This window comes from Microtus ochrogaster, unplaced genomic scaffold (assembly GCF_000317375.1).
Source record: "Microtus ochrogaster isolate Prairie Vole_2 unplaced genomic scaffold, MicOch1.0 UNK4, whole genome shotgun sequence".
Classification (NCBI taxonomy): domain Eukaryota; kingdom Metazoa; phylum Chordata; class Mammalia; order Rodentia; family Cricetidae; genus Microtus; species Microtus ochrogaster.
Genome location: NW_004949102.1, coordinates 359,290 through 384,058, shown reverse-complemented (window position 1 = coordinate 384,058; position 24,769 = coordinate 359,290). Strand labels below are relative to the sequence as shown.

General features: G+C 39.9%; 1 protein-coding gene across 7 annotated transcripts in view; it reads left to right on the top strand.

Annotated features, from left to right (window-relative positions):
* Cadps2 (calcium dependent secretion activator 2) overlaps positions 1-24,769 on the top strand; it is a 520,741-nt gene that overhangs the window by 227,440 nt on the left and 268,532 nt on the right. For all 7 annotated transcript variants that reach the window (XM_026788548.1, XM_026788546.1, XM_026788543.1 and 4 more), the window contains exons 5-6: positions 44-280; positions 3,871-3,992. In XM_026788548.1, coding sequence (XP_026644349.1) covers positions 44-280; positions 3,871-3,992 — 359 coding nt within the window. The remainder of the gene's footprint in view (positions 1-43; positions 281-3,870; positions 3,993-24,769) is intronic.

The following is a 24,769-nucleotide window of genomic DNA, read 5'->3' as shown; positions in this document are numbered from 1 at the left end:
ATGGGACTGCCCTAACATCATTTTCTTTTTAACTGTTTTCAAGGAAAGAAGATTCCCCAGATTTATCTCAAAAGAAATGGAGAACATGTACATTGAGGAGTTGCGGGCCTCCGTGAATTTGCTGATGGCCAATTTAGAAAGTCTTCCTGTTTCAAAAGGTGGCCCAGAATTTAAATTACAAAAGTTAAAGCGTTCCCAGAATTCTGCATTTTTGGACCTGGGAGATGAGAATGAGATCCAGCTGTCCAAGTCTGACGTGGTGCTGTCCTTCACCTTAGAGGTAAGTGACTTTCCCTCCCACTCCCCACAGACAGGAGCTGTGCTGGAATGCCTTTGACTTTCCTGGTAAGGTCTGGAATTTAAAGCAGGAGAGTGTGTGTAGGAAGTGTTAAAGCAGTCCTCTTTGTCTGAACCAATAGGTTCCATATCCAGATGAATACAAGTTGTTTTCAGTGTAGCACCCATGTTAGAAGGAATGAAACAGCCATGAGTCGTGGGTATGTGTCCTTTAAGCCAGTGTAAGTACATTGACAAAGCATCATATACACAGGGGTGCAGATAGAATTTAAACGTATAAGTGACTCTGTCTAATCTGGCTTTTGATTAACTTGGGTTTTAGTTCACTTCTCCTGTGGGGTTAGCATTCTGGAGCTTAATCAAGCACAATGCTGTACAGCACCGTGTTAGGAGCTGTAATGATGAGGAGATTCTTTTTCAGGAATCCTACTTGGATTATAGAGATAGGAAATAAGAACAGGACAGGAACAAATAGCACAGGATTAGAAATGTGTCTTCAAAGCCTCAGAACTGTGTCCATTTTCTACTAATCCAGAGAAACTACTGATGTCGAGGCTGCTCACTCCTGTCTCTCAGGAGAGTGTGTTAATCTGTGTCAGTGTCCAGTCTAGACTTGTGGACTGTGTCTGTGGGCTTACACACTTATTCCCATGAAAGTCTTTGGAAACAAAACCTTATGTAAAGTAAATGATGGTAAAAGGCTGTATTATTACAGAGTCAGGTCATCATTTAGCTTTCATTCCAGTTTTTTTTTTTAACTCAAGATACTGTTCTGTGTACAAATGACAGCAGTGTCAAGCCTAAATTCATAGTTTCTGAAATGATGTCTGTGTGTTTGCATATTTGTGCTGACACTCGTGGGGGCCCATGCAAAAGCCAGAGGTTCACATTAGAGTGTCTTTACCTTCTTACCTTTTGAGACTGGGTCTCTCACTGGAAGCCCTGGGTTCTCCATTTCGGCCTCCCTGGCTAGCCAATGAGCCCTCATGATCTGCTGTCTCTAATGCAATCCATCCCAGTACACAGTGCTAAGGTTATAGGCATTGCTGCCACACATGCGTGCTGGGGATCCGAACTCAGGGCCTCATGATTGTAGAGCACGCTCTTTACTCACTGAGCCATCTGCCCAGCCCTTCTCCCAACGCTTCCGCTGGAGTGTTAAGGCTTTTCCTTGGACTGTGATTCTCACTTTGGCTATTTCCAATGCCCCTGTTGGTATTTGCTGACTGGCCATGACGAGGACATACCATCTTGGGAGCTAGATTTTACATTCTTCCATGATGTTCAACTTGCTAAGTGGTAGAAAAAAAAAAGTCTGCCTTTGTTCATTTTTCCTTTACTTAATGGACTTAAGGATGTGACAGCTGCCTGTCTTTCTTTACTTCCAGGATTGCTTTGTAGGTAAATGTGTTAAGTCTGGTGTCAGAGTGAAAATATGTAGCTGTCTTATAACTCAGTTCATCCTGGGTTTACCTGATGGGTTTGCCAAATTGCTTTGCCTCTAGGGAAGAAAATATAGAGAAAATAATTTTAATGATACTTAATTTTCCATCTTAATAAATATTCGGAAGTAAAAATACAGTTCTGAACATTTCCCTTTTTATTGTTTAAAAGGCTTCAAAGATTATAAGTAACTTAGAGTAACTTAGGAGTTCTTTTTCCCTTTCAAAGTCAAGATTGGGCTTATATGGTGATGCCAAGTGACTGAATTGTTATTCTCTGTTTTATTACCAATATATTAGATTGAGCTATTGAGGTAGCAATGTAATCTCTAAAGAAAAGAATGCAAGCTGAAACTTCCTTTTGTGTGGTCTGAGAAACTTGCATATTTATAAAATTGTTTTGACAGCCTTTATTGCCGTATCTGTCTAAGGCAGATATTTTGTGCCCACAGATGAATACAAATCTGTCTTCTGTGCCCACAGCGTTTCAGGGATGAGTTATGTGCCCAGCATCCCAAGAAAATCATGCTAAGCAAGGACGGTTAGAATACCTGAGGCATGAGTGGCTAACCTTCCAACAGCCAGGCCCTTTAGGCAAAACACTCACATATCAGTTTTTAGGCTTGGAACCGGTCCAGTGTAAAATGTATTTTTTGTTGTTGTTTGTTTTTTGCTTTTTTGAGACTGGATTTCTCTGTGTAACTTTGGTGCCTGTTCTGGGACTAGTAGACCAGGCTGGCCTCGAACTCACTCACTCAGAGGTCTGTCTGGTTCTACCTCCAAAGGGCTGGGAGTAGAATGCATCTAAACTAAGATGTAAGTTCAGGGTTCAGGAAGTAAAATACAGACTTGAAAAGCTTTGCTCATACGCCTTTCCCTTGAGTGAATGGCTCCTGGCCCCTTTTCCTATCCGTTCCTGTTGCTTACTGAGCTCCCTTTTGGCACAGCCACACGGCCAGGTTGTGGCTCAGTGGCTTATTATCTCCATGAGAATCTGACTTCTGCTACGGACCTGTTGGCTGCAGGAAAGACAGCCAACCCACTTTGTGTTTACTGGTGGGTGGGAAACACCTAACCAGTGCCTGCGCTCAGGTCATGCAGTATATAGTGAACGCGTTAAGGAAGTTTATGGTATCCAAAGCAGTTAGACATACGGAATCACATCTGCATAATCTCCATGCACAAAGCATTTAGAAGGAAGGATAAAGCAGAACACAAGAGTCAAGCCATGTAAGGGTACATGAAAATCAAGCAAAATAAGAAGAGCACATGGTTGACAGTCTAGGAGTCCAATAACTCGATGAGAGATCTGTGGGTTGATCTGGTTAATTTCACATTGAACTTTTACATTAACTGTAGGCTAGCAGCCCTTGTGCCTGCCTGTGGGTCTCCTGATACATGATCACATCCCACCATTCTGCTCAGCTGCCTGCTTGTCATGGAGCCTTATTGCTCCTACACCTGCTGTACACACGCCTCCTTTCCTTGGTCTATTGCTTCTCATTGCATTAGCCACAGAGAGACCGAGGAGAGACGATGCAGCATATAGTACAGCTCAGTTTTATTTTCTGTACTACCATGATTAGATTTTTGTCAAGAATCAGCTGAAACAGCTACAATTCCGTTAGCTGATGGTCTGTGACTATTGGCTCTTTCTCACTAATGCTTGGGGCTGGTTTTGTCCCCCTCCTTGGGAATTAGACCTATACGGTTGTATTTTTTTTTTAATTTATAGGTACCAGACATACTAGTGATAACACTAGATTAAAGATTGGATTACTTCTGACTGTAAATCCTACTAGTCTTTTAAATGTGAGATATATATATATATATATATATATATATATATATTTTTTTTTTTTTTCATTCCAAAAAAAACACAACCCAAAATTAGTGTGACCTGAATGGGCATGAGTTGAAGCCACCCTCTGTACCACAGTCGATATGCCACGTTACACCTCTAAAGGAAACTGGCTTTCCCCTCCTCAGAAGCCATCAACTGCCATAGATCCTCAGCTAAGAGTGGGAATGAGGTCTTATGAGATCCTTACCCAACTATCCATGCTGATGCTTCCCTGTGTTACTTACCAGTATCCACTTGTATATTAATTTCAAATTGCTTTATCTTTAGATTGTCATAATGGAAGTGCAAGGTTTGAAGTCAGTTGCTCCTAATCGAATCGTCTACTGTACAATGGAAGTGGAAGGAGGGGAAAAACTCCAGACAGACCAGGCTGAAGCTTCAAGGCCACAGTAAGCTCACTGGAAAAAAAAATACACTTTATTTCATCTGATTAAATGTATCTTATATGATATTATACCCAGGAGCTGAAACCATTTGGCTAGATTTGTATAAACTGTATTAGAATCACATTTCTATTAAAAATATCTTATATGATATTATACCTAGGAGCTGAAACCATTTGGCTAGGTTTGTATCAACTGTATTAGAATCACATTTCTCTTTTTATGATACATATTTTTAATTAAAACATAATCGCATCATTCTCTTTTTTTTCTTTTCCCCCTCCAAATCCTCTCTTGTACTCTTTCCATGTCCTTACCACCACTACCTCTCAAATTGATACAGACATGAAGCTTATCACTATGCAACAAAACATTTGTTTTTGGTACAGGGGTTATTTGGAACCTGTGTAGATTATTGAAATTGTGCCACGGTAGTTTCCCCTTTTCTATGGTTCTATAATATAGATGTCCTGCACCGAGGCTTGGAATGATCCATTCAGTAAACCATTAAAGAATAATACCACACAAAAATCAGAAATGATTCAACTGTCTTGTGCTGACTTACCGTATTTCAAACTTTGAAAATGACTAATGAAGCTGAAAAGATACTGTCTTGACCTGATTTACCTTTGGGAAGCTTTGCCATCTCTAATAGAAATTGCTTCTCCGGGCTAGGTAATGCATGGGGAATGCATGGATCTCCCTGGGAAGGGGAAATAGTAAAGATTCTCTGAATGGACTGGCGGGGGGGGGGGGGCAATGCAGATGGGAACTTAACGGATTGGGATGGGTGGGAATAGAAAGTACTAAACGAAAAGACTGGAAGGGGGAAGACATTTCGGGGTCACCTGATGCAAGCGAAACTCCCATGAATCTACAAAGATGACCCCAGCTAAGACTCCTAGCAATAGTGGGTATGTAGCTTGAACTGGCCATCTCCTGTACTCAGATTGGTAGCTACGCCAACTGTGACCAGAGAACCTTCATTCAGTAACTGATGGAAACAGTTGTAAAGACCCACAGCCAAACATTAGGCTGAACTCTGGGAATCCTGCTGAAAAGAGGGGTCAAGGACATCACAAGAAAACCCACAGAAACAGCTAACCTGGCTCATAGAACTCAGAGTCTGAACCAACAACCAGGGAGCCTGCATGGAACCAACTTAGGCATATGTACATATATGTGACAGTTATGTAGCTTGGTCTATTTGGGGGACACAGTGGAGGCAGGGGCTGTCTCTAATTCTCTGGCTGACTCTTGGGAACCAATTCCTCATACTAGATTGCCTTTCCCTGCCTAAACACAAGGGGAGATGCTTATTCTTACAGCAACTTGCTATGCCATGCTTCATTGTTGGTATCCTTGGGAGGCCTGCCCCTTTCTGAACAGAAACAGAGAGAGAGTGAGTTGGGGGGTAGAGGAAGTGGCAAATGGGAAGAGAGGAGGGAAGGGAATGTCATATTGTGAAATAAATGAATAAACTTTTTAAAGAAAAGAAAGAGAAACATTAAAAAAAAAAAAGCCTCTCTGGCCTGAGGGAGTCAAATGTTCATTGGAACCTTGTTTTTAGAACGTATCTGTTTTCTTTCTTGCATTATGACTGTGTACACTTTGATCATTCAGGGAATTTCTGTAGCAATCCTAGCCCACACTGGCTAGACACTGAAGATGACATGAGTGGAAATCACATTGGTTTCAAGGAGGAACTTGGGCAAGACCAGAGGGTTATGTGTTACAATCAGAGGTTGCAAACAGTGTCTTGTGGTGTCCCAAAGCAGTAGTTCATTTTCCCTGGGACCCAAGCCACTGCTCCTCCATTTCATATATGTATACAATTAAATGCAGTTCTAGGTCCTAGCATGTTCTATTCCCAACTCTTTTTTTTTTCCTTTTCTTACCAACTCATTATTGTTACTGCTTGGCTTGTTGGGTGTGGAGTATGGGAACCCTATAGAAAGTGGTTGGCAAAATTTATGCCACTATTGTTCTGATGGGTATACATTGCCAGTCTGGTCATCATTGTGGCACTCAGAATTCACAATTAAGTGATGACTCTTCTCTCACAGCAACCTACATAGCACATACATACCTCTTGGCACAATGAAGCTGACCAATAGGAAGGAAGTATCCAGGTATCAACCTCATTGCTCTATGGCAGTGGTTGTCAACCTTCCTAATGCTGCAACCCTTTAATACAGTTCCTCGTGTTGTGGTGACCCCAACCTTAAAATTATTTTTTGATACTACTTTATACCTGTAATCTTGTTGCTTTTATGAATTGTAGTGTAAATATCTGATATGCAGGATATCGGGTTTGTGACCCCGAAATGGGTTGTGGTCTACATATTAGGAACTGCTGCTCTATGACCTGTGGTCACAGTACGTGATATCTACAGCAATAGGGTGTTACCATAATGTTCTAGAATAAACCAAGAGAAATGCCGCTAGTCTATATTGTTGGAAGTCTCTGGGACCAAGGCTGACATCCTAAGCCTGGCAGTAGTCTTTATCTGATGACCTGGTGGCCAGGGCAATCATCATCCCTGCCCCCTCTCCCACCTCCAATTAAACTTTTTTATTACAGAATTTTAGAAATCTTATAAATTAACTTTCATCTTACGGGATTTTATTCTTTTTTAAGTTTAGTATACTTTATTGTTTGTCTTCACACTATCTTCACGTGCCAATTTTGGATTTGGCTTACATTCTTATTAATTCATGCAGTTAAGACTGTCAATTTATGCATGATTTTAGCACTGTTTGTGTTTATCTCTATAGTGTGCCTTCATTTTCATTCACTATGGTGCTTTTGGTCAGTAAAAATGGGAGAAGCTTCTTAGGAACAGAAAATGAAAACCCCAGGTTTCCCCATCCACCCCAATGGCTGATCTACCTGAAGTCTAGTCAACACAGAAGAATCAAAACCACGCTAGTACAGTTGAATCCTTGAGCTCTTTTCTGGCCCTTAACGTTTGTTTATTTAAACTTCCCTACTAGTCTGTGAGGGTCAACTGGCCTAAGGGTTCTCATGGCCATGCCTTTTTTATGTAATCTTGTTAAGCACTTTTTTATTTGGTTGTAATATGTATATTATAAGTATATTGTTTCACAAGTTAAATGACAGGTACTAAAATTTTCAATTGCATCAATGCTGTATCCTAAAAGATAGTTTGAAAAGATTTGTCACACCCACTTTTAATCTGTTCTTGCCTCTACTCATTGTTCCAGGAAAGAAAAACATCAGGGTGGAAAAGAGTGGAATCATGAAATGTTTATTCTGTATAGTTGGCTTTTATTTATTTAGCATAGCTTCTACAAAATCGTATATTCAGCTTATTTACGTATTTCTTTAACACTAAAATTTTTCACAAAATAAAAGGTTTTATTATTTGTTGCCCATTAAATCTCTAAGATAATATGGTTATAAAATATTCTGATAGGGAACTTATTCATGAATATTTTAGTCAACTCTTTACTGTTGCAGAGAAAGTATTACAGTAGTAGTAACCTAGTACTCCTTTAGACTGTTCTTCACAAAGAAACCTGACCTTTCTGGTTTGCTGCAAATACTGAGTGACTTTTAAAATGAATAAAAAAAAATTGAATGTATGGCCGTTTCCTGGGGGCAGATAGTCTTGAACACACCGCCTGAGTGCTAACCAACTGCAACTTCCTGGTGCGGTCGCTTTAATCCCAAACTCGTCTTGCACAACAGGAAAGAGATTCATCTCTTCCATCATCATTCTGAATTACGCCTCAGACACGTTTTCTAAATTTTTTATTGCTTCAACAGTTTGTGCTTTGTTGGAGATAAATTCATCCTTCTGTCTGATACTAATTAAGGTGCCTTATTTAGTCCATATTTCCAATAAACATAATCAAGAGTTTTAGCCATGGCCTATTTCATTCCTGTAGTTCAGAATTCTTGCCAGTAATTAGGCAGAAATAGCAAGGAAGTTTGGTTATTACTCAGAATATGAAACTTGAAGTCCAATGAAAATAATATTGACAGATAAGTTTAAAGGATTTACTAACTTGGTAAAGTGTTTCCTTTATGTCAGTGTTTTGATATACAGAAGGGAAGAAGAGAATGGGGAGAGACTATTTTTGCCAAGGCAAGTTTTACCCAGGGATGAGACATTAGAATGTTTTTTTTTGTTTGTTTGTTTGTTTGTTTTTCGAGACAGGGTTTCTCTGTGGCTTTGGAGCCTGTCCTGGAACTAGCTCTGTAGACCAGGCTGGTCTCGAACTCACAGAGATCCGCCTGCCTCTGCCTCCCGAGTGCTGGGATTAAAGGCGTGCGCCACCATCGCCCGGCATTAGAATGTTTTGATACAGTGTTGTAACATTTTACCATTTTCCCCTATCTTTTTCATCTGAGATTTGCCCCAGACCATGAAAGCACCTGAAGGAAATAGAAGGATAGTAAATAATGCCAAGTGAGCACAGGATTTGTTGTGCTCATATAATGGACACAGATTTTCTGAGGCGTCTGTACCTTCCAAGACCTATTCTTTCCAGTGCCAATCATCCCTTAAGGGCATGCACACCCTCGGGAGTTTATGATCTCACAGACGGGATCTAGATAAGTCTTGGTGCTCTGTAAATAAAGGCAATGAAATTATTTCAACTAAACACAAAAGATCTAACCTCATAATTTTTAAATGTCTAATTTAGTATAATAATAAAGAATATACAATTAATCAGAACAATGAATTAAATATTGGTTACATTCAGTTGTTAAGACAAAACAACCAAATAGAGGACAAACACTTTGAAAATTCAGTATTAGGAAAGTTGAGGCAGAAGGATAGCAATTTTGTAGCCAGACTGGGGTATCTCAAGACTTTCAGAACCCAACCTCTAGTAAACAACGGCACATTGATGCCACAGCCTCTGTATCTTCTTCATCCTCTGGAGCTATATGATTAGACTACTGATTCTCTGCTTCCCATCTCCCTAGAGGAGTGAGATAAATTGATGTGACTTCGTTAGAGAAATCTATTTATGATTGCGAGGCAGAATTATGAAAAGTATAGTTTACTTCTGATAGGCATTTATGTAAACTTAATACTTTAAACTGAATTGTTATTATCTGTGCACCAATATGATTGTCAAAATAATAAGAATATTGCAGCTACAAATATGGAGCTTCTCAGAATGACTCAAGGACTAGGGCAATATTTTAGAGATTAAATATACAGATCGTATAAAGCTAAAATAGAATATGTTTCTTAAAGAAATATTTCTTTTAAATGAGAAATATTTATTTCTCATTTAATTTATTTTTTCTTACTTATTAATATTAGAATTTTGAGGTATAATTTAGTACAAAATATTTATAGATTAGAAATAGAATATGTTATATTTTATACATCAAACATTAGAAAGGAAAACATTTGAATTATATGCAGTTTTTTTCTTCTCATTTCCATCATTAAAATTATGACAGATTGCTCTCTCCTATTAAAGTCTCTAAAAGTGACATTTTGCTAGGAATAATGCTGGTGACACAGAGCAGAGTGGACCTGAAGGAGACAGACATTGGCCTAAAACAGGCGTTAAATGCATTGAGAATATATTTGTAAGTACAGAAAGTTAATCTGGGGGATTTCATAATTGAAGACATGATCTAATGTGAATTTTGAATAGTGCTCCAGACTGTAGTCAAAGAGTACACCTAAGTTACAGAGGAAAGCAACAGTGACATTTGGAGACCCCCATCCCTTTAGGGTTACTTACTCTTCTGCAGTAGGTTTACAGCTTGCTGATAGCTTGCCTCTTTTACAGCAATCTTGAAGTTGTTACTGTTTCATTTCATTTGGGCAACCCTTCATTGTATCAGCTACAACGTGTGACAAGGCTTGAGTGGGTAGGTCAAGGCTTGTCAGCAGTTGTTACCCAGCTGTCCTCACAGCCCTCGGTAATAACAGGAGTCATGGACATGGCTGCTGCAGGGTAGAACAGGTCTTTGATGCTCTTCTCTCCCTTCACCAGTTCCTAGGTCTTCTGCTGTTGTTACATCTCTCAGAGAATGTTGCAGCCCAGGGCTGTCCTCATCACTGTCCTACTGGGCTAGTGAACTAAATATGTAATCCATGTATTCTGTTTATGTTTAAACTTCCTTTACATGGCAGAGGGACAAGAAATGGGAGGCTCCTTGAAGACAAGGTTTGTATATGGTACCACTGGCTTCTGCCCTGGCACTAGCACAGTAAGAGATCTCGCAGGTACTCCAATAATCTGCATACAAGCATTTATAAAGCCAGAGGAGCAGGGAACTTCCTATGAGACTGTGCCTCCTAGGATTGACAGAAGCTACACCCATAAAGTCTCACCAGTATGACTGCCTAAATATGAAATGAATAACTGCAACACCAATAGAAGGAATGAAGTAGCCAGGAGAATGTTCAGCTCATAAACCCTACTCAGTCACCGCAAAGAACGCAGCAAACTAAGGAAAGCTGGGAGTTGGAGAAACAGTTTTCCCCAAAGAAGAACACACCCATTGGGTTGTCCAGTGCCAAGTGTTCAGCCCTGAAACGGTGCATACACGTCTACCAGTTGGTCCCTGTCTTCTTTCCTACCCCGAATTCCTATATTTCTAGATATTCCATAGAAAACATTCTCTCCAAGAGCTCAGTTCTTTTCTTGTGTGTGTTCAATTAGCCTGGAGTTACATAATCGCTTTTGTACATGCACCTCTCTGGCTGTGACAGTATTTTCTAAACTGAGCTGTGAGGCCTCCTGGATAAACAAGACAGTTTGCTTCCCAGGAATAATTCAGCCCAAGGCTGCTGGTGTTAGCAGAACTGACAAATGACTTTCCTGGCTCCACGAGAAATCCTTCCTACCCCTTTTCTGTCTAGGAAAGGGCCTGTTACCTGCAAAGCTCATTTCATCCCCCTTTCACAATTATTCTTTGCCTGTTTTCCAAGAGAAAGCCATCCCTCTCAGGCAACTCCTTCCTTCTGTGTCGATTCTTCCCCAGAATCGAAAGCCCTCCAGGGCAGTACTCAAAAGGGAAATATTACTGTTGATTTTGAGAAAGCGATTGGGTTATGATTCAATCAATCCTTTTGCAAATTAGATGTCTTCCACTACTTTGTTTTCAACCGAGCTGATGGATTTATTCGAGCCTTTACCTGCTAAATAATTGAAAGCTAGATTTTGTCTGTTAATCACTGTATGCCTTGGAGACATTTACATAAAAAGTAAGCAAATTGATGGGAATCATTATCATAATAGTCCCATACACTCATTCTCTTAGCTCTTAAAAAGTGAAAAATGAAAACCTGGAATAATATCCAGGCTGAACCCTGACTCACTCTAGCATTAAACACTGGGGACCCATGGACACAGCTGTTTAGGAAACAAAGCATAGGCTGCTTCTTTGAGATGCACGTTTATGAAATTAATTTACAATTTATCATTTACACTGAAGTCCTCAAGTACTAGTAATCCTAAGAATAACTAAATTCAGGTGTTTTACTAAAGGGACATTCTAGTGAGAGCAAATAATCATTTTCTTAGACAAAAATTGGATATAGATAGATCCCTATCAGACTATCAAAGCTTGCTCACTCATTAATATACATTATGATCAAATTCTAAGCCTCTTGAGAAGTAAAATCAAAGAAGCAGTTCTAGGAATGGGGGACTGCTGTGTGTCCTGTTAATCACTGTACTGCTCCACTTTGAGTGGAAAGTGCTGCAGACAGGGCTGTGAGCATTAGATAGCATAGATTCTACCTAAAGGGAACATCATGGTTTTTATGTTAAATGCCAGTGTTTAAAATACACCACAAATCACCACCCTTTGCAACTGTTCAGATTTACAGCAAAATTTCTAAATGTCTACCTACAAATGTGTGAAGGGGTTATGTCGCTTTGCAGAAGATTTGAAGGCGGCTTGTCTAAGAGCTGCCGGATCCTGGAGTCGGAACCAAGCCTTCAGGTCAGGAGACTTGTAGCTGTGATGCACACGAAAATCACACGGAGTCAGAGAGTCGCCTTTACTCTCAGCCCAATCCCACAGCCCCAGGAAGCTGCCTGGACCCCTCTAGTGCAGGGGTACAGATCAGAACGATCTGCGGGCCACGGAAAACATACCTAGTGTTACACAAAAAAGTAATGCTTAGAGCATCCCAGGCAGAATAGTACAGTTCTTCCTACCTTTGCCGGCGTCCTCTGAAGAATCCAGGAATGCAAAGAGTGAAGAGGAAGCATAAAGCCATTTGAAGAAATCTTGTTGAATACCATTTTGTGGTTTGTCAAATAAGTATATAATTTGAAGGAATGCCAACAGCTATAATTGTTAAAGTATAAATATATGGGGTAGCAGTTAAGAGAGTAAATAATCTTTAAAATAATTCCCACAAATACACACAAGAAAAGTCAGGCAGGGATGGTACATTTCTTTAGTTCCAGCACTTAGTGGACAGAGGCAAGTCAATCTCTTTGAGTTCAAGGCCAGCCTGGTCTGCAGTGAGTTCCAAGGCAAGAGACCTTGGTTTAAAAAAAAAAAAAAAAAAAAAAAAAAAAAAAAAAAAAAAAAACCAAAGAGGGAGAAAGAAGAATTCAGTTCTCAATGGCGGTAATTTGTAGTGTGTGTTTCCACCATGTCCTCAGATTATGTAATGAATCTCACAGCTGGTTTAGTTTGGTCTCTTGTCATCAGTGCTACTGCATCTCCAGAACTTGATCATCTTCTACCTGAGCATTTTGCATCTTTTAATGTCCATTAGTTAGTCCTGCCCCCTGTCCTCCGTGCCCCACCCCCAAACTGCTTTTGGCAACCAGTGTTGACTCTTGGTTTCATTTACTCTTTTTACTTTTCCATGTACAGGAAACCATACAGCAAGAGAATTGTCTCGTGATCTTGAGACATTGATTTCAGGGTCATTGTAGTGGATGTTTATCAGAATAACATGGGCCTCGGATGAATCATGAAATATACCAGGGTATACGTCCTAACACTGACTCCGATTAGCTGTGGTATCATAGATACTTAAGGCTCTTTGAGTCTGTTTCGAAACAGTGGTACCTGTTGGAAGGAATGTTTTTTTTTTAATAAATATTTATTTATTTATTTATTTATTTATTTATTTATTATGTATACAATATTCTGTGTGTATATCTGTAGGTTAGAAGAGGGCACCAGACCTCATTACAGATGGTTGTGAGCCACCATGTGGTTGCTGGGAATTGAACTCAGGACCTTTGGAAGAGCAGGCAATGCTCTTAAACCACTGAGCCATCTCTCCAGGAAGGAATGTTTTGTAGATTAAAGTACAAGTGTAGCAATTCTCAGTACACTCCTCTGCCTATATTCTTGCTTTTTTTTTTCCCCTGTTAACCTGTGTTTGATTTGTTCCATTGTGTTTTCCTCCACTCAGGCGTTCACGTTTCTGCTGTCTTTAAACTTTCCTTCTGGCGTCCTGGCTTTAAGTCCAGGAATTTCTAGATGCTGGGGGAGGAGGATGAACTAACCTTAAGGAACTACCGAGTGCTCTTGAGAGCATCAAGAATTATTATGGGAAGTAAAATGTGCTTTTTTTTTTTTTTTGAGTCCTGTCTGGGATTTTTGGCTTGGATATTTGTATTGTTATCTGATATTTATTCAGCAAGCACCCCTTTTTTTAAAAGATCTGAGAGTTAATTTCCATCAAATGGATGTGGTTTTCAGCATGAATAATGCCCCTGTGTCAGTCATGATGGGAAAACATCCTTTGGCTGTCATGTATTCGCTATCAACACTGGCTCTGTTTCTCAGTTGATGTCATAGAAGATTTATATCTGTTCTGGTAAAACTCAGCTGTCAAAAGACCTCAAGTGCTCTGCTGTAAATGTTGGCAGAAATCTTGCAGGCATGTCTCCCATCGTGGCATTGTGTTAATATATTATGTCCAGGGTCCTCAACGGTTGCACATTTTGGAGTTGTGGACATGAAATGCAGCTGGGGCCTGGCACTGGGAACGTAGATCAGCAGAAGAAAGACTGGGCTGATAACAAATGCAACTTTGTATTATTGGGATCCTGTGCGACTAAAAAAACTCTGAAGGAGTTTGTAGAACCCCTTGGAATCTTCCTACTCCTTTCCTATTACAATGATGCACCAGAGATGCAATAATATTTAAAGGAAAGAGATTCATTGAGCTCAGTTTTTGGAGGCTCAACATTTAAACAGCATGGTTCTAGTGTTGAGGCCCCTTTCCCATCACTGTATCATACATCGGTGTATATCATGGCAGAATCACTTATGAGATGGAGAGGTCACGTGGTGAAGCAGGAAGTCAGAGAAGGACTGAGGAAGGACAAAGTTTGCTTCTTTGTAACAACCATTAGTGACATTACCCAGGATGTCTTTAGAGTGGCACCATTGCCTTCCTCTCCATGGCTTCCCCTCCCCAAGGCTGCTACACAGAGGACCATTCTCTTAACCATGAAGCAGCTGGAGACAGGGGTCAGTCCATTTTCACATCAAAGCAAGCTGCTCACAGTCTACTCATGGTGAGGAGGAGTCATAGGACGTTGTTTAAATAAATCACGGAATTCAAATAACACTGGTGAGCTGAGGAGTCAAGGTAGGTAGGAGCCTAAAATGCCGTGCTTTCTCATTCAACTGTACTTGAACTTGAGTGTACAACCTTTCGCTAGACCCACTCCAACCTCAAGCTCTGATCAATGCTTTAAGACCGGTTTGACTTTGAAGAGGCTGTTCTAAGAACACACTCTTCTGTTTTGGATTTTTTTACTTTGCATATGTTTATGCATGTGTATTTGCATTCACGTGTGTGTACAGGGACACTTATGTAGACATGCTTGTTGGCTTGTTGTATGTCTGTGGAAGCCAGATGTCGTTCTTCAGAAACCATCTGTTTTTTGTTTTGTTTTGTTTTTGTTTGTTTGTTTGTTTTTGAGACAGGATCTCTCGCTGGGCTGGAGCTCACCAAGTAGGTTACCAGTAAGTTCTGGAGATCAGCCAGTCTCTGCCTCCTCAGAACTGAGATTCTACCTGCACCACTGTGCCCAGCTTTGTGTGTGTGTGTGTGTGTGTGTGTGTGTGTGTGTGTGTGTGTGTGTGTGTCTGTGTGTTGATTCTCAGGATCAGGCACAGGTATTCATGATTATAAAACAAGTACCTTATCAACTGAGACCTATCCCCATTCCTAGAATACTCTTTTTTATTAAGAATTGTCTTTAATATTTAACATTAATATACCATTTTATCTTTCAGTTTTTATATTCAGTCTAGAAACATGTGTGACTTTATAGAAAATTTGTCTTTTAATGCCCATATATGCATACATATACACTTTATATAGTGTTTTACAGTTAGTTGATTATATGGCATATAATTATAGTGCTTGTGATAAGGTTAAAAAGCTGAAGAAATAGCGGTTGTGGTGGCGCACACGGGTAGGATTTGCTGAAGGAGGCAGAGGCAGGAGGATCACGAGTTCAAGGCCAACCTGGGTTACACATTTTTGGGGCTGGAGAGATGGCTCAGTGGTTAAGAGCACTGCCTGCTCTTCCAAAGGTCCTGAGTTCAATTCCCAGCAGCCACATGGTGGCTCACAACCATCTGCCATGAGATCTGGTGCCCTCTTCTGGCCTGAAGGCATACCTTCAGACAGAATACTGAGAATACTGTATACATAATAAATAAATAAAATCTTTATTAAAAAAAAAAAAGCTGAAGAAATGACCAGCACTTAAGAGAGCATACCGTTCTCGCAGAAGACCCCAGCTTGTTTCCTAGCTCTCTGATCAGGCCGCCCCATAGCCTTGGAACTCCATCTTTAGGCCTCTGCAGGTACTGCAGTCACATGTACACAGCACACACAAACACATAATTTAAAACAAACACAAGTCTTTGCAAATGAAGTTTATTTTCATGTGTTTGCTCTATACTGTTTATCTCATTCATCCAAATGGGCAATTGACATTTGAAAAAACTTGACTTTCTTTTCTTGCCTTTACTTTGATCATGATTCTCATCTGTGTATTGTCTAATTATATGCAGAAACATTCAGCTCAAACCACCTTAATGACACCTTTGCCTTGCTGAAGAATTTTTGCAAATATATGTTACTTTAACTTTTCCTTGTATCTTCTATGTTATCTTTGACATTCTGTCACTGGATAAAGTTAATTGAAAGTTGATTTTTTTAAAAAATCACTGTGTTAAAAATAACCACACAGGTTATTTGGAATTTTGATGTCTAATTTCTTGAGTCTGTTACCTATTTTGGAGATCAGTCCTCTGTCTGATGTGGGCTTGGTGAAGGTCTTTTCCCATTCAGTAGGCTGCCTTTTTGTCTTATTGACTGTGTCCTTTGCTTTACAGAAGCTTCTCAGTTTCAGGAGGTCCCATTTATTTATTGTTGCTTTCAGTGTCTGTGCTACTGGGGTTATATTTAGGAAATGGTATACTGTGCCCATGCATTGAAGGCTACTTTCTGCTTTCTCTTCTATCAGGTTCAGTGTGGTTGAATTTATACTGAGGTCTTTAATCCGTTTGGACTTGAGTTTTGTGCATGGTGATAGATAGGGATCTATTTTTATTCTTCTACATGTTAACATCCAGTTATGCCAGCACCATTTGTTGAAGATACTTTCTTTCTTCCATTGTATATTTTTAGCTTCTTTGTCAAAAATCCACACTTAAGATTAAGTGTGTATTACGATCGGGGTCTTTGATTTGATTCCATTAGTCCTCCGGTCTGTTTTTATGCCAGTACCAAGCTGTTTTCATTACTGTAGCTTTATAATAGAGCTTGATGTCAGGGATGGTGATGCCTCCCAAAGTTCCTTTATTGTACAGGATTATTTTGGCTATCTCAGGTTTTTGTTTATCCATATGAAGTTGAGGATTGTTCTGTGAAGAACTGTGTTGGAATTTTGATGGGGTTTGCATTGAACCTTAGATTGCTTTTTATAAGATTGCCATTTTTTATTAGGTTGATCCTACCTATTCAAGCATGGGAGATCTTTCCATTTTCTGTATTCACTCATAAGCAGATACTAGCTGTAAAGCAAAGGATATTGAACTCTCATAGTTCGTGATCCTAGAGAAGCTAAGTAACAAGGTAAACCCTAAGAAAAACATACATAGATCCACCTGGAAAGGGGAAACGGCCAAAATCGCCTGACAAAATTAGGAGCATGGGGTTAGGGGGAGTAGGGAGAGCAGAAGGGGAAAAAAAGAAGAGAATGGGAGGGGAGGAAAACTTGAGGGAACTGGATAGTCGAGATATGGAGGAAGGACAGAGATGAGAGCAGGGAAAGAGATATCTTGATTGAGGGAGCCATTATGGGGCTAGCAAGAATCCTGGCACTAGAGAAATTCCCAGGAGTCCACAAGGATGACCCCAGCTAAGACCATAAGCAGTAGAGGAGAGGGGGCCTGAACTGGCCTCGCCCTGTAATCAGACTGATGAATATCTTAAATATCAACATAGACCTTCAGCCAGCAACCTGATAGAAAGAGGCAGAGACCCACATCAGAGCACTGGACTGACCTCTGAAAGTCCAGGTTAAGAGGGGGAGGAATGAGAATATGAGCAAAGAGGTCAAGACCATGATGGGGACACCCACTGAAACAGTCTACCTGAGCTAATGGGAGCTCACCAACACCAGCCGGACAGGGAAGGAAACAGCATAGATACAAACTAGTCCCTCTAAATGTGGTTGACAGTTATATGGCTGGGGCAGACTGAGGGCCACTAGCAGTAGCACCAGGATTTTATCCCTACTGCTTGTCCTTTTTTGGAACCTACTCTTTGGATGTATACCTTGCTCAGCCTAGATATAGTAGGGAGGGCCTTGGACCTTCCCCAAAGCATTGTGCCTTACACTCTCTGAGAGGTGGGTGGGTTGGGGGGCTAGGTGGAGGGAAGGGGAGTAAGGAAGGGAATGGGAACTGGGATTGGTATTTAAAATGAAAAAGATTTTGTTTTTAAAAAATAAATTTAAAAAAATAACCGTAACTTATAAGCATTCATGTCTGGGAGTTTTCAGATGCACCATCTGAGGCAGGCCACCTTTTCAGGTAACTTTTTAAATGTAATATACATATACCTTTTCCCTTTTTTTGAAATTTGATGAAGAAAATATTAAATGAAAGAACCCTATTGTCTGGATTATGGAATTTTCCATTGGCTTAAGGAAAGACTGTTTACGTAGGTGCTAAGGAATTGTTTTTGCACAAACACATCCTCTTCTCTCCTGCATGTGTGTTCTGGAGAATGTTCACTCAAGAGACAAACTGCAAAACTCTGGGCATAACTACCATAATTGAACAGTTTGGGAAGACACACTTCTTCATTTATCTTGATTTCTAAAAGAACTTACATTGGCTGCAAACCACCAAAGAAACTACCCTGATAATAATTGTGGCAAAAGAAATAGAAATGAAGAGTTGGTCGATACTTAGTTTCACATTTCTGGCTCAGACTTCCTTGTTACATAAAGTGCAAGATGGCTTTGGTTGGCAACAACTTTAAATCTTTTGGCTTATAAACTAGCACAGTTTTACCTGGAGCAAGTCTGTGAGATTCTCTCTGTGTTCTGATGTTTAGTATTCCTTGTTTTTTTTTTTTCTTTTTTTCTTTTTTTGCCATAATATAGCTTTGGTGGCAGATGGCAACATTTTGATTTTATTGAATTTGGCAAATTCTCATAAGAATCCGCAATTTTTTTTAATATTTGCATGTGAAAATATTACAGATTTTTCTATCAGTCTGCCAAAGTGGCAGAGATGAAATCTTCTAGATTTTAATAATCTCACTCCCCTTGTGGTTTCAGTTTCAAATGAGGTATCTAGGAGAAAAAGAGGAAATAAAATTTACAAAGCACAAGTGTAATTTTAAGGTCCTAAAAGCTTAGCCTGTCACTTAACAGCCAAGAAGTACATCCTGAAAGGGAGTGCCCAGTGTTTTGGTGCTTAGTCCCCAAGGGTCTACCCCACCATCCACATTAAACAGCTGTACATACGGTTCCTTCTGAGCACTCAAAAGGAGGTCCCTAGTTGGGCAGTGTTTTGAGTCATGTGACTTTCCAGTTCTCTCTGTACAAATACTGGTTCTAAGAAAGCTCAGTAAACTAGCATCTAGACAATGAGTTAGAACCAAAACAGGCAGACCAGATATTTTTCCAAATTCAGCTTTCAGCAACCTGGTATCATGTGGCTGTTTTACACTCTGTTGTTAATGAGTGTCAGGCTAATCACCTGCACTACTAACGCTGAGACTGGAATTAATACATAATCAGGTTTAGAGTTGGGGGCCCTGATTTCTGCTGCCACAAACTCATTAAAATTGCACAAGCAACATTATTTTTGGAAAGCCTCGAACAAGTGTGTGGACCTCATGCGATTAGTCACTTTTGTGATGAGGCGTACTAACAGATGGACTTGTTCCTCCATCATCAGATTGGTGATTACATTAAAATTTCATTATTGGTGTTTTCTTGGGCAGCTCTGTGAACGTTTTATGGCTCCCCCTTTTCAGAGAAGGTCCCCAACCTAGCTAGTGACCTTTGCTGTGTTCCTGCAGGTGGTGAGATCTTTAGAAAGAAAAAGCTTGTTTACACCAAGCTGAGCTTGGCTCTGCTACTTTGACATCGTGGGGCTGCTCTTTCTGTTCACAAAGAGGCTACTGCATGTGTTGTTGTGGTTGGTGCCCTCCTGCTCTATCGTGTGGCTTCCTGCTAGCCTGAACAAACAGTATCTGTATATGTATTAGTGATCATTTTCTTAAAATTGGTCAACATAATAACCACCTTTAAATAGCATATTTTTTTACTCTAATCAAACAGCCCAGAGTTTTTTTAAATCACATGTAAATTAAGATGTATTACAAGGACGATGATTAATATCGTCTAGGAATACTTATCCATATGGCATAGATGAGCAATAATTTCATTGTAAAATTTAATTATTCCCTTCTATTTAATAGGAAATGGGTTATTGCTTGTTCTGTATTACTTTAACATGTATTTTGTATTGTATGCAGCATGTCTATTATGAAAGAAATTTTTGCAAAGAACCAATTCCCATAAAAGAATACAAAGGAATAAATAGCCTTTGGGTGTAGAAGGAAACTCTGTGATCAACAAAATCTACTTCTTAAAAACCTAGACTAGTAATAGAGAGCGCGCCTTCTCTCTTAATACCTTCAGACCCTTTCCTTCATCACATTCAATGTCGTTACACATAAAACCCTAAGGACAACCCTCCTTTTGTCTCTACTGTATGGACATGTGGTGTTACTACCTGTACAAGTATCCCAGCTAGAAACTTGGGGGATTCTAATTTCTTCTCCCTGGTCCCATGTTTAAAGCATGGGGATTCATGTAGCTAGCAAGCAAGTCTGTCTCTTGCTGTGTTTACTGTGGCTGGCACCTTGCACCTTGCTTTGGGCCTTGCTAGATTTATTCTGCGAAGCTCTGTTTGACACCAGCCTCCATCCTTGCTTGCCTTTCAGTCCAGGTTCTAAAGCACACAGATGCTCATATAACACGCTTCCCTCCTCAACACTGATGTGACTCTGCCTATCTCCTAAGTAAAGTCTCACCAAACCCTTACCCCCCACTCCCCGGCCTGACTTCTGCTTCCCTCCAACCCACCTGTTTTTTGTTTTTTGTTTTTTGTTTTTTTTCCCATCTTAGTTTCTTACCCACTGGCTTGTCAGCAGGAGTATGGTTTCTTTTTGATGGTAATAATTCTTGTCAGTCACAGTGGCCCCCTGCATGGTGGCCTGTTAGCTCTCCTGGCCTCTAGTCCACCCTCACTTTTAAATGCCCACAATTGGGGATTGAAAAAGAGGATTCCTTGTCCTCACCCAGGGCTGTCTGCTTGTCATGTCTTATCCACTCTCAAAGGTGCAGTGTGAGGTGTTCTTCCTATAAAGTTTTTCTTAAGCCTGTAGCAGTGTTATGGTCTCAGTGCCTGAAATTCTCACTGTCTGTGACTGGCGTCTCCCTCTCCTTTTCCTCAAAGCCTGTGAGCTCTTGGCTAGAGTTACACTCAGTATCTGGGTCACTGAGCGGTCTCATGTTGATGCATCACTTGACCCCTCTATGGCCGTCAAGTAGTACTCTCTTGAGTCTATTAATGAAATACCCATTAGAGCATTCTGTTATAAATAGAATGCTGATAAATAAAAATAGATATGCACATAAAGCCATTGTCTTACACTTGTGACCTTCCATCATTCGTGCACGAAAGAGGTAAGTTGGAGTATTCTAAATGTGCTTAATAACAGCCAGTAGCTCTTTCTTACTGTCTCAACCCCACTACCTAGCTAAACATAGTCTAAGTTACATCATTCCGTCCACTTTCTATGGCATAAATTTTCTTCCACCAATTCTAAATAATGCAACATTATATCCTATCATACCCATGTGGAACATTATTACAGCAGCAGAAGCAGTGTAGGTTGTACAAACGCCTCTGAATTCGCATGGAGATTTTTGGTGTGCGTGGGAAACACTTCCTAAATGTAAGATGGAATTTTAACATTGCTAAAGCTGTTATAGTACCGTTTTAATAGGGTACATTGTCCCAAACAGACATCTTTGAAACATACGTAGGATTTTTTTTTTATTTAACCCAAGATACAACAACTGTGTGTGTCTACACTTAAAATATTTCCACCTACATGGCTTGCTTTTCAGTGTGGTTTATGGAAATAAGTACCAACAAGCAATAGCTAAAACTCTCTCCAAACATATGCAGTTTTCATGGTCAAAGGGCACAAATGGAGTTTTCTTTAAAAAAAAATGTGTTATTTATACAATATACCTGTTCTGGCTTTTAAGTGTAAGTTTAGTTTTGTTGCTTTGTTTTCTCACCTTGACACAAGCTAGATCATTTGAGAAGAAGGAAAAGTCTATGAAGGAAATGGTAGAGACCACCAGGTTGGCCTATAGGCAGGCTTGTGGGACATCTTCTTGGGGTTGATATGATGGGGCCTGCCCCTGTGAGTGGTTGCCGCTCTTGCATGGTGGTCCTGAGTGGAATAAGAAAGCAGGCTGAGCAAGCCATAGTAGAGAGCTGTGCTCCTCCATAGCATCTGTACCAGTTCCTCCAGGTTCTCGCCTCGAGATCCTACCCCGAGTTCCCTGAATGATGGACTGCAAGCTGTAAGATCAAATCAAGCCTTTCTTCCCTACGTTGCTTTTAGTCATGGTGTGTATTACAACAGTAGAAACCCTAACTAAAACTTTGTCTTTTTTCTCCCTCCCCTCCCCACAGTCCCGTCTCATCCCTCTCCCCCGTTATCAACTCCTCCTCTGTTTCCCATCAGGAAAAAAAAAAAAAGCAGGTCTCCCAGGAATATCCACCAAACATGGCCTAACAAGATGCAGTAAGACTCGGCACAGACTGTTGTGTCACAGCTGTATATGGCAACCCAGTCAGAGGAAAAGTATCCCAAGGGCAGGCAAAAGAGTTAGAGATACCTCCCACTTTTGGGAGTCCCGCGAGAACACGCAGCTATGCAACTACAACATACATGCGACGGACCTAGCTCATATCCATACAGGGGCTGTGTGGTTGCTTCAGTTTCTGTGAGCCCCTATGAGCACTGCTTAGTTGCTTCAGTGGTCTCTGTTCTTGTGATGTTCTTAATTCCTCTGGTCCCTACAATCCTTCCTTACCCTCTCCTGTGGAGTTCTCCTGGCCCTCCCTAGTGTTTGACTGTGGGTCTCTGCAACTGCCTTCATTGGTTGCTGGATGATGCCCCTCTGATGACAACTGGGCTAGGAACTGATATATAAGTATAGCAGAGCATCAACAGGATGTGGGGTTGGTGAAAATCTTTTACCATTCAGTAGGCTGCGTTTTGTCTTATTGATTGCGTCCTTTGCCTTACAAAGCTTCTCAGTTTCAGGAGGTCCTATGTATTTATTGTTGCTTTCAGTGTCTCTGCTACTGGTGTTATATTTATAAAGTAGTCTCCTGTGCCAGTGCATTTAAGGGTACTTCCCACTTTCTCTTCTCTTCTATGAGGTTAAGTTTGGATGGATTTATGTTGAGGTCTTTAATCCACTTGGACTTGAGTTTTGATTTTGATAGTGATTACATTGAATCTGTAGATTGCTTTGGGTAAGATTGCCATTTTTATTATATTGATCCTACCTATCCAAAAGCATAAGAGATCTTTTCATTTTCTGATATCTTCTTCAATTTCTTTCTTCAAAGGCTTAAAGTCCTTGTCATACAGGTCTTTAATTTTTGGTTAGTGTTATACCAAGATGTGATTTGGTGCTATTGTTAAAGGGTGATGTTTCTCTGATTTCTTTCTCAGGTCTGTTATCATTTATATATAGGAGGGCTACTGATTTTTTTTAGTTGATCTTGTATCCTATTACATTATTGAAAGTGTTTATCAATTTTAGGAGTTCCCTGGTAGAATTTTTTGGGTCACTTATGTAAACTATCCTATCTACTGCAAATAGTGAAAGCTTGATTTCTTCCTTTCCAATTTGTATTACCTTGATCTCCTTTTGTTGTCTTACTGTTCTAGCTAGAACTTCAAGTACTATATTGAATAGATGATCTGGAGAAAGAGGGATGCATTGTCATGTTCCTGATTTTAATGGAGGAATCTCCTTGAGTTTCTCTCCATTGAATTTGATGTTGGCTCTCGGTTTGCTGTATATTGCTTTTTATTATGTTTAAACACATTCCTTGCATCCCTGATTTCTCCAAGACCTTTATCATGAATGGGTATTGAATTTTGATATATGCTTTTTCAGTATCTAATGATATGAGCACATTTTTTTCTTTCAGTTTTTTATATGGTGGTTTACATTTTTGTATGTTGAACCATCCCTGTATCTCTGGGATGATCATGTTGTATGATATTTTTTTTTTTTTGCTGTGTTCTTGGATTCAATTTGCTGGTATTTTATTGAGTATTTTTGCATCAATGTTCATGAGGGAGATTAGTCTGTAATTTTTTTTTAGTTGAATCTTTGTGTGGTTTGGGTATCAGAGTAATTGTAGCCTCATCAAAAGAGTTTGGCATGTTTCTTCTGTTTTTATTGTACAGAACAATTTGAGGAGTATTGGTATTAGTTCTTCTTTGAAGTTCTGGTAGAATTATGTGCTGAAACCATCACAAAAGTCCTGGGACTTTTCTGGTTGGGATACTCTTGATGACTGCTCCTTTTTCCTTAGTAATTATAAATCTATTTAAGTTGTTCCTCTGGTCTTGTTTTAATTTTGGTATGTGGTACCTATCCAGAAAATTATACATTTCTTTTAGATTTTCCAACTTTGTGGAGTACAGGTTTCCAAAGTATATATAACCTAGTGATTTTCTGGATTTCTTTAGTGTCTATTGTTAGGTTTTGATTTTGTTAATTTTGATATTCTCTCTCGCCTTTTGGTTAGTTTGGAGAAGGATTTGTCTATTTTGTTGATTTTCTCAATGAACCTTCTTTTTGTTTCATTGATTCTTTGTATTACTGATGTGGGAGTGTCATATATCAATCTGTTGATTTTATTGGTAAGGAATAAAGAAACTGCCTAGGCCCCTTGATAGGCAAACCCTTAGGTGGGTGGAGTAAACAGAACAGAGGGCTGGGAGAAAGAAGCTGAGTCAGGGAGTCGCCATGGTTTTCGCACTCCAGGCAGATGCAGGTTAAGATCATTCCTGGTAAGCCGGCTCGTGGACTACATAAAATAATAGAAATGGGTTAGATCAATATGTAAGAGCTAGCCAATAAGAGGCTAAAACTATTGGGGCCAGGCAGTGTTTAAAAGAATA